Genomic DNA, 10,752 nt, shown 5'->3' on the forward strand with positions numbered 1-10,752 from the left:
ATGTGTCTTTTAAAAAATACCTGGATTGATTTTTAAAATTTCACTCAGCTACAACAAGAATTCTACTGAAGCATCGAGGACATTTTTACAATTTCCAGTGTTAAATTGTTCTGATATTCAAATACCTTTACAATTTTAAAAATATGTGTCTCTTCTAGGCTGAAAATTTCTAGCTTTAGCTTCCAGTCCTTGGATATTTTCATGCCAGTATCTGTAACAAATGTCAAAGCCCTTTTTGCTAGCAAAAAACCACATTCATGCAGATGGAATTTGGGACTGCCATTAGCTGGGGACACTTTTGAAAAAAATGAATTTCATTGGCCAACAGTCTTGTGCTTTTAATGATAAGAAAGGCAGTAGGTAGAATTTTATGACTTACTTAAAAATAAGTATCTTTTTTTATTAACTTGGAAGCATATGTGTTTGCAGATTCTTAGTGTATATTGTTTCTTTCTTATTTTCTTTCTCAGGAGAGTTGTATTGTTCTTTGCCCAACCCTAGGAATGTCCATTTTGAATCTATAAACATGAAGAATGTCCTTCACTGGTCAGCACCAGAAGGCATAGGAGATGGAGTACTCTACAAGGTGAAGTATTCAGTGTAAGTTGGCTTGTTTATTTTATCCCGAGCTGGCTTTTATTTTTGCATTTTAATTAATAATTTAAAAGATCTTTATGCGAGGTAGGACTGCTAAAAAGTAAAGAAAGGAGAACTAAAACATGGGTTAGACTTAAGCAATATAGTTTTCAACTTCTGGTACTGCTTACTTCAGATCCAGTTTAAAAAAAAAAGTGAGGAGACTTGCTTCCTATTAAAGGATGCAACATGGAAGCTTTCAGAGGCAGAGAAAGAAGAACGGAGAAGGACTGTGCTGTGGATTGGCATCTGTACGCATTAGCCTTCTGTAAACATTTAAAAGGATCTGGAGATGAAGTATTTAATAGAATATTAACAGCACCCAGTGTTTCATTGGTCTTTTCTAACAGACTAGGCTCCCACAGATTTCTTCTGATTCTGCAAGCCTTTCCAGTCTAGGAGAAAATCCACTGAAGTTATCAACTATTGTAGAAAAACGAGTAATGTTATTGGAATGAGTCTCTTCTATTTTCAAGGTCTGCACCTGTGTTAGGATATTGAGGAGTCTGAGTGAGGACCAGCATCCATTTCCTTTATTCCCTCCAAGAGAGCACTGGCTTATTCTGCAGAACAGTTCTGGAAGTTTAGCTTAAAAATAGGCGTAGCACTGTAGTCGTGGATGAGATGTAAGGCTTCCAATCTTTACCTCTGATATGAACACCTCCCTTGGTCTAGTAATTTTTTCATAACACTAGAAAAAAAAATAGATCTCGAGAAGTTTCCTGTAACTTGTACTGACTAATAAAAAAGCAAGGAGTTGCTTCTAGTCAGAGACTGCAACCTCTGTCGCCTCTGTCTTGCTTGCTGTGCTAACAGAGGAGCAACGTAATCTGCCTCCTAGAAAAGGAGAGAATACTCAGTAATTATGGAATGAACAACAATTGTGTAGAAGGTAAAATGCTCAGAAAGCAGTGGCCACGCTGGCTCTGCAGGGTCAGCTGGGCCACCGAAGAGTCTGTAGTCATAGGTTCAGACATCTCTCACGCTGAAGACAAAAATATTCATATATGCTTCTACCTGCCTAGGAGAGCAAGACCTGGAGCTAGGTGGAAAATGCTGGTGAGTGATACTGTCCTGCAGTCATGCAGAAGCTACTGCATGCCCTTACTAATTAGCAGGCAAAGGGGAGTTCTTTTCAGTATAATGTGAATTTGAGGAGCAGGAGCTTTTGAGCAAATCCAGGCAGGAATTTTCCAAGGAAACCTTGATTTCTTCTACTAATGTATAAGAGTTGGTCAGTATTGAGACATTGTTGGTGGCGTGTATATGCCCTTTTTCAACTAGAAGGGTTTTGAAGTTCATTGTATTCCAACGTAGTCTTTTAAACAAGAGAAGAAGTCAACAGTCAGCGATGAGTAGTCTCCTTTCCACTCACCTTGGAGACCCAGAGCATCATCTGTCTCTGTACACCTGGGTGAGCCACTGGCCATTCTGACAGAACTCTTTGTCTCTACATAAATAGTTATCCTGATTCTGTTTTCCTGTCTTTAGAGTTTAAATTAAAGCTGTGGAGACTGAAGTTGAGAGATCTCTGGTCTATGTAAGCAAAACTGGACTTAGATTGGTATCAGTAACATCACAGTTAATTCCGTATGGCCTCTTCTGGATAGGGCCTACTCTGATTTATTTTTTCATTAAAAACTTGTGGAAATCTTGTATTTTAGCTCAGCTGAAGTTGGGAATTCCTTGAAATTTCTGTTTTCTGCAAAACAAGCAAACTGTTTTATCAGCCATAGTATGAGTTTCTGTGCTTTATTGTCAGGTAACTAATATCATGGCAAAAGCTTTTGTACAGTTCCTTTCTCAATCTTTTTCAATATAGATACGGTGTTGGCAAATGGATTAGAAAGCCAGAATGCAGGAATATCAACAGAACATGGTGTGACCTCTCCAGTGAGACCTCGGACTACGAAGAACAATACTACGCAAGCGTTAAAGCCTTCCTAAATGGGATGTGCTCTGACTGGATGGAGACCACACGATTCAACCCTCTTACAGACAGTAAGGAAAGCTAATCACACAGCCAGATGTTCAGTGGTCTTGATTAATACTGTGTGCTCAGACTGCAAGTGCCTTCATTGCATATGATATTTTAATTTTAACATGGGGTTAGATTTTTTTTGCAGTTGTTTTATGTTTACTTCTGCTTTTGGCAGAAGTACTTGAAATAATTATATTAGAATTTGGATATATGTGTGTTATATATACTGTCTTATATATATACACTGAGCCCTCTTTTATGCTATGGTAAAGCTGTACTCAAGGCAGATAAAAGATGTGGCACATCCACATCAATCCACAGTATAAATAACGCTTGATTTTGAAAAGGTTCTGTTAAGTCAAGCAGTAATCATACTCTAAGGCACAATGCCTCTTATCTGTGCCAGATAATCTGAGAACATAGTGATTTAGCTTGTTTTAGCAAATTGAGTTTCAAGGCTGTTTATCTTGTGACGTCAGAGGAATTCCTAGGCAAAATTCCAAGTCAGTGTTCACCTTCTCGCTGTAAAGATCCTCTAAGTTATCTGATAAAATAATTTTCTACGAATATAACTGAATTGTTCAAAGTCTTAATTAGACTTCCAAAAACATGACAAAAAATTAATGCCATCCACTTTAAGAAACTGCATGGTCAAATCAATGTGCCTCTGCTGCGTTTAACTGCTTTTTGTACACGTTCATTTTTCCAGCTAAAATTGATCCCCCCATGGTAAGTGTATCTTCTACTGAGAAATCTATTTCAATCATTCTGACTGCTCCTGAGAAGTGGAAGAGAAGTCCTAAGGGAGAATCCATTTCTCTCCTTCAAGTGTATCCTGGTCTGCAGTACAACGTGTCTGTGCTCAACAAAAAAACAAAGAAGCGGGTAAGCTTTGACAAGGCTGCAGAACTGCACTGGTTAAATCTGTGCTCTGTGCTTACTGAAATGCACTTTGTCCGTAACAGCAAGGGTCAAAATAGGATTCATGGCCTCATAGGAATTGTAAGATTATTCAGGTTGGAAGGGAGCTCAGGAGGTCTCCAGCCCAAAGTCCTGTTCAAAGCGGGATCAACTGTGAGCTCAAACCAGGTTGCTAAGGGTTTGTCCAGTTGCATCCTGAAAACCTCCAAGGATGGAGACTGCACAACCTGGTCCACTGCTTGACTTTCCTTTTAGGGAAGAGCGTTTCTTTATATCCAATCTGAACCTCTCTTTTTGAACTTATGTTCATTGTCTCTCATCCTACCACCATTCAGCACTGTGAAGAGCCTGGCTCTGTCTTCTTGATGACCTCCCTGGGTCATCCCAAGGGCTGCTTTTAGGTCCCCCCTGAAGCCATCCCTAATTCACCAAGTGGAACAAACTCCAGTCCTTCAGCCTCCCCTCACAGGGCAAGTGCTCCAGCCCCAACCATCTTGGTGATCCTCTGCTAAACCCATTCTAGTTTGTCAGTCTTTTCTGCATTGTGGGGAGCAGAACTGGTCATAGTATTCTAGATGTGGTCTAATGGGCACTGAATATCCCAATTTGAAAGATATTTGTGGAACTGTACCTTGTGCCTTTTATTGGCCGAGGTATCAGGACAGGGCTGGAGTGGTGCTTTAGCTCTATTGAAACATCAGCATGAGAATGTGGGCTAGTGGTAGTACACGGTCCTACTTCGTATAAAACGTTAAATTGTTCAGCAGTGGTAGAAGAATGATTGAATGGAAGGCAAAATATTCAGAGAGGACGTGACCTAATTGTATTCAGAAAAAATGGATGCAGCTGGCTGTTCTTACAGTATCATTATTCTTTCCAGAAAATTTGTGTGCTTGTGACACATTTTGTATAGAAGATCTTTACTTTTCTGGAAGTGAGGATTTAAAGGGGAAAATAATTCCTTTTTCATGTCTTCCAGTGGTTCTTCTCCATCAGCAACAACACCTTGGTTGTGCCCTGGTTAGAACCTGGAACAGCTTATTGTGTCAGTGCACAGATATATGTCACTACACCACTTTTGCACAGTGGGTTCTCTAAAGAATACTGCATTGCTACGTTGAAAGGTATGTATATGCTGTCAAATTGCAAAAAGAAGGTGCAAGTTAGAAAAAAAAAAATGGTGATTGAATTTGTAAGTTTTTTATGTATCCATTTTGAGAGCAAAAAGCTAGCATTGTTTCTCCCCTCGCTGTGCATTTGTGCTGATGAAAAAAATCCTTGCCTTTATTAAAACATAGCTGGGGTCTACAGGCTGTAAGGTATGACATCGTCTCAGAAGAAAAGGATCTGCATTCTTTGAGTTTTAGTGAATGGAGAATATTTTTTTATCCTTGAATGAGGTCTGGGAGTGGCAGAGCTGGGTCAGTCTCAGGGGGCAGAAGTTAGCAACAGGAGAACCTGAGGGAGGGATTGTTACTTCTTTTTATAATTTACTTTAGAATTTAGATAATAATAAAACTTTGTCCTGTAGCTCAAATGTAATTTTAAAAAATTTCCTGCAAATTCCTTGTTTATATAAAACATTTGCATCCCACATCCAAAAAACAATGAAGTGAATGCACATTACTGTCTGAATACATTTAAAAGTTGCTCAATACAATGAAAACTCTTGTTTTGTTAACAGATAAAACGGCAGATGAAACTATAACAATCGTATTTGGATATGTTCTGCCCATCATGCTTGCTGTCCTTTTTATTTCAATGACATGCTATTGGGTGCACAGGTACATTCATGTCAGCAAACAGAAACATCCAACAAATCTGGTAAGTTTTCTCTGTTGCAGGAGATCGTTGCCAACCTTGGCACTGGCAGGAGAGCCATGCATTTTCCAGAGCTCTGAATCAGCTGGGAGGAAACCATGGCTATCTGCAAATAAAAGCTTGAGGGTTATTAAATGCTAGAAAAAGAGAGTAATGACTCAAGTTAGCAACTGTGTCTAAAAAGATGCCTAGATCTGAAAAGATGCCAAAGCTAATGAGGCTCAGAACAGAGCTGTTGGTTTGAGAAGAGTCATTGCCATAAGCAAGGTCTGAGGTGCACTGAGGCAAGTTCTGTTAGGAAGTCAGCGCTCCCTAAATTGATCCTGGAAGAAGCACAGCAGAGATTCAGTGAACAAAAGTTATTGGTTGAAATCAGAAACAAGAAGAAAAGGTAATTACAGAATCATAGAATTGTTTTGGTTTGAAAAGATCTTCAAGATTGTCAAGTCCAACCATAAACCTAACACTGCTGAATCCACCACTAAACCATGTCCCCAAGTACCACATCTACACATCTTTTAAATACCTCCAGGGATGTTGACTCAGCCACTTCCCTGGGCAGCCTGTTCCAGTGCTTGACAACCAGTGCAGAAACCCCCAGTGTTTTCTTAGACTATTAATGGGTATTATCACATTTTGCCATTTAATTGTGATTGTGAAGGATTTAACACACGTGGATAATACAGATAATTTAATCTGGATTTCAAGAATGCTTTCAAATACTGTACTGTTTCTTAACACCTAAAAATATACCAACAAACACATTCTGTTATTTACACAAACCAAATCCACTTTATGTATAAAAATGTTCACAAATTTCTTAGAGCTGCGAAGTTTGTTAATTTTTAGAAAGAACACATGAAGTCTAAGAAACACTATTTGACTTCAGCTCATGAGCCCAGCAGAGCTTTCTCACAGTTATCTCTAAACAAGTTGCTCAAGCATAAGCATGCAGTTACAACAATGAATGAACACTTTGATGTTAATCCAATCTGCATGACATTGTGGGATGGGAGATATAAGGGAGTTGATTTCAACATGCTGATCTTTCTGAAGAAATCTAGAGCAGCACAGAGGTGATAGGAGAAATGTTAACAGAGAGACTGTGGGTTCAGATGAAGTAGAGCACCTACTGCTACAATATGTTCAGATGTGCTCGGAGACACGTCCTGCACCTGGTGAGGCACCAGCTTAATCACAGAATCATGGATTCACAGAGTGGTTTGGGTTAGAAGGGGCCTTTAAAGATTGTCTATTCTAACCCTTCTGACACATCTGTCACTAGACCAGGTTGCTGAAAGCCCCATCCAACCTGACTTTGAACACTTGCAATTATGGGGCATCCACAACTTCTCTGGGCAAACTGTTTCAGTGCCTCACCACCCTCACAGTAAAGAATTTCTTCCTTATAGCCAATCTAAATCTACCCTCTTTCAGTTTTAAACCAGTGACTACTGTCACTACAGGCCCTGGAAAAAAAGTCTCTCTCCATCTTTCTTATCTGTTATTCTTTATCCTGTGAAGCAGGACATGGTAGGGGAAGATAGCTTGGTCTCTCTTGAAGAGCTAGCAGGACAGAGCTCTTTACAGTCCAAGAATGTAAAGAGCTACTTAGTGAAAATTTCCCACTCAATAGCTGACTAAAATCCAATGCCAGGAGTTTTTTCTTTCAAAAATGTATAATTTGTATGTTGAGGTTTTTTTTTTTAATGTTCGTTGTGCTATTTTATGACTACCTTGAGCTTCAATTTTATATCTCCGTCTCTAGATTCAGTTGATGTTAAGGTGGCAAATGAATATGAACCTGGTGTTTTAATGATACTCTCTGGCTTTCCCAGCCTACAGACTATTCCACATGGGCACCCCATGTAGTCAGGGGGAGGTGGAATAAGCACTTTGTTTTGGTCCAGCACTTCTGACCTGAGGGAGTTTTCAGCCTACCTGGTATATTAGTGGTCTTAGTGTTCCATTCAGGCTTGAAAGCGCTGAAATGCAGCTTATGGTTGTTGTTTTTCTATTCCTTTTGTGGCTGCTCATACATTGTTTATTCCTGTTAGTAATATTAGTCGTTTCAGAAAGATGCCTATTGTTTAACTAGATGATTTATCACAGAGTCACAAAAGCTGCCTGTGACAGACTGCACAACGCGGGCTTCATACACTGCACTTCAACCTTTTGTACAGCCTCCTCTCTGAAAGGAAACCTGATGTTATTTAATTCTCTGTAAGCTATACCATAACATGGTACCTGAGTCTGTGCTTGTGGGATGTGGTTTTGACTGCACTTCCTCTTCACTAATTAAAAAGAGTGGAATAGATTCTGTCATCTGTGATCCAAGGACAACTTTTCTCCTTGACTTTGTGCTGGTGGAAACAAAATCAGAATTTGACAAAATTGTTCTAACCATTATTTTGACATGGGGAAGATATGAAAATTTATATTAGAGCTGGTCATAATATAGTTTTCCTTTGAACAGAATTAAAAAAAGAGCATAATAACACTCCTGGAGGTTTCTATGATGAACTTCCTTCTTCCCTAAATTGAAATAACCTAATAAGGTCTAGCCTAGCCTTATTTGTAAAAAATGGATGATGATATAAGAAGCAGCAAGATGGCATTTTTATTATACTTCACTCAAAAATATTTTTTTGTTTCTAGGTATGGCACTACACTGACAAATGCAAGGAACGGGTGTTCATACCGTGTGAAAAAATAGTGGTCAACTTTATCACTCTTAACATGGATGAGCACAAGCCATCTCAGGAATCCAGTTGTCTATCAGAGAGGAAAAGTCCCCGTTATTACACTGTTTACAATGGCACTGAAGGGGAGAGTTTGTCTTCAAAAGAAGTGCTGGAACCAAAACACTTGCTTGATATTTCACATGAAGAGATTTCCCACGAAGAGGATATCTTAGCAGAAGGGGACCAAACTGGGAACTGGCCATTATATGGCCAGCCTGGAACAAAGAATACTTTGAGACAGAAAAATGCAGAGACTGTAGAGTATGAACATGATGTAAGGGCTGAAGACTTCAGTCCTGGTCAGAAACTAGAAGACCTCAGTTTGAAAGAGAAGACCTCTGCCTCCAGGGGACTACTAGGTGAGCCACAGAATGCTTTGGGGGTCTTGATTAATAAGAAAACAGGACAGCCATATTGCCCCCAACTAGAGGTGAGGGCAACAGACCTTTGTTTGGGACAGAAAATAGAGGAACTTAATTTGAAGATGGTTGATGCAGCAGATGAATTGCAAGGTGAGACCCATATCAACTTGGTGGACTTGGATGCTGAAAAATCTGGGCAGACCTTCTATCCTCAGCTGGAAAAAATAACACAGGGTATCATGGCAAAAGAGGGTGGACAGACTGTATTGGTAGATTGGGATCCGCACACTGGAAGACTGCGTATTCCTGCCTTGTCCAGTGTTGAAAATCAGGTGTGTGAAGGACTGTTCAAGTGTGATGATCCTGACAAAGAGGGAATTTTGTCCAGACTGTACAAGAAAGAGGTATCTAATGAAACATCAGATGACCAAGAAATGTATCTCATGCAATTCAAGGAACAATGGGGACTGCATGTAGAAATGGAAGACTGAACATTAATTTTCTAAAATATTCTAAAATACAGAACCTTGTTTCCTTTGCCAAAGAGAGTGTTGGACTCAGTGGAGCAAACGCATCTTAATGTATTGAAGTTTTCGGAACCATCACGGTTGAACAACTTATTCATTATATGTTATTTATAACAGTTTCTAGGTGTGATATAAGTGATTCTGACTCCCATCATAAATCCCTCAGGTAAAATCTGATGGTTATAAGATTATCTACTTTTAAATATATATATATATATTTTTACAGAGGATGCTGTTACAATTTTGCGTTGTAATTTCTACCAAAACAAGTGATCGGCATTTAGAATAAGTTATTTTTAGCAAATAAAAAGCAACACTATGACATTTTGCTGGGCTATTTCATGTGTCTTGACACAATGCAGTCTTTTCTAGGTCTCACTCCTTCTACATGTAATGGTTTCAGCTGACTTTTGTGGAAGTTAAGGGCATTCCAGTATATATTTTATTTCTGCTTTATAAACATTCTTCTATTTAAATATGTTCTTACGTATTTCTCTGGAAAGGCTTGTGCGAGGTGTGCGGTCCTGTCCATCCTGTGCCGCACAGATACGCAGCCAGCAACAATTCTTTTACAGGTGTGCTTACAGCCTCAACAGATGTAAGGGAGAAGAAAACTTTGGTTAGCTACATTTAATAGACATAATGCAGCCAAAAGCAAGGTCTTGTATCTAGAAGCAAAGACCACAGTCTATGCTTAAACATAAGGCTACTAGTAGCCTTGACATCAATGATTTTGAAAATGATGTGGGAGATTAATAGAAGTAAGTAGTGGTATATTGAGGACAAAAGGATGTATATTTATTGACTACAAAGGGAGTGAAAATAGAATTTCACCTGCGTCTGCAGGGCTGGTGTGACCACTTACTGGAAAAATAGCATCCAGTTTACAAAATAAGACAAACCATGAAGATGGAAGGCAAATACTACTATAAAAGGCTAGGGCAATGCTCTTCTGAGCTTGAAAAACAGGAAACCTTGCTATCAAAATGAGATCTAATGTTGATGAAACTGATAGCTAGGTGTGGGTACACACAGTTTTGGAAAAGGAACTATAATTTGCAAGTGTGGTTTTCGCTGCCTACAACTTAGAGAGAGTGACAGGGTTCTTGAAGGAGAGACTGAAGCAGGTAGCTGAGTGCAGGATACCTGTGGTCTGACTTACAGCAGCCCTGGAAAAACTGCTGCACAATCCGAACAAGCAGGTGGAAAAGTCCACATATGGCAGGCAAAAATGCAGTATAAGCTGTGTACCTGGCACAGTAAGGACTGCAGATGGAGTGCCCGCCCAGTGCATGAAGTTAACCAGGTGAGGAATACACGATGACTGCCTAATACACAATGGAGGCTGACCTGTACCGTGAAGCATAGGGAAATAATTGAATTGTTAGAAGGAAAACCAAATTACACAGCCATTAGATGCAAGCAGCTGGATTGTCTGGACTTCACCAGGCTCTCTGATCACGTCACCAGAGGACACTAAAGGAGCATGGGTGGCTGGACAAGGCTGAGATGAGGATGCTGTCTGCAAAAGTGGGTTCGGAAAGAGTTCTTGGAGTGGCCCTCTTGAGGGTAGAGGGTAAGTGGGGGCATTTTGGAGATGCCAGCAGTGCGTTAGCATCTGTGATAGTCCAGTAATTTGCAACATGCTGGTAGTGCCATGGTTAGAAGGAGGGGTGGGCTCTGGACAGAGTAGCTTAACACTATTAATCAGCACAAATTTTCCTATAGATATTAAGGTAGGTCCAGCAAGACCTCTGACA

General features: G+C 39.7%; 1 protein-coding gene across 1 annotated transcript; it reads left to right on the forward strand.

Annotated features, from left to right (window-relative positions):
• The first annotated feature begins 471 nt into the window (after positions 1–471).
• IL20RA (interleukin 20 receptor subunit alpha) lies at positions 472–8,956 on the forward strand. The gene is made up of 6 exons (XM_010177087.1): positions 472–600; positions 2,459–2,637; positions 3,327–3,502; positions 4,518–4,662; positions 5,223–5,362; positions 8,018–8,956. Exons 1-6 carry the CDS (start codon positions 527–529, stop codon positions 8,954–8,956), a joined length of 1,653 nt encoding a protein of 550 aa, XP_010175389.1. The 5' UTR covers positions 472–526.
• Positions 8,957–10,752: the final 1,796 nt, after the last annotated feature.

Source organism: Antrostomus carolinensis, unplaced genomic scaffold, assembly GCF_000700745.2.
Source record: "Antrostomus carolinensis isolate BGI_N321 unplaced genomic scaffold, ASM70074v2 scaffold20080, whole genome shotgun sequence".
Taxonomy (NCBI): domain Eukaryota; kingdom Metazoa; phylum Chordata; class Aves; order Caprimulgiformes; family Caprimulgidae; genus Antrostomus; species Antrostomus carolinensis.

Excerpts from the sequence above, each read along its gene's own strand:
- IL20RA (XM_010177087.1), top strand. The coding sequence starts at position 527 with ATGAAGAATGTCCTTCACTGGTCAGCACCAGAAGGCATAGGAGATGGA. Across the intron at positions 2,638-3,326 it reads ATTCAACCCTCTTACAGACA|CTAAAATTGATCCCCCCATG; the intron begins GTAAGGAAAGCT and ends TCATTTTTCCAG. Across the intron at positions 4,663-5,222 it reads CTGCATTGCTACGTTGAAAG|ATAAAACGGCAGATGAAACT; the intron begins GTATGTATATGC and ends TTTTGTTAACAG.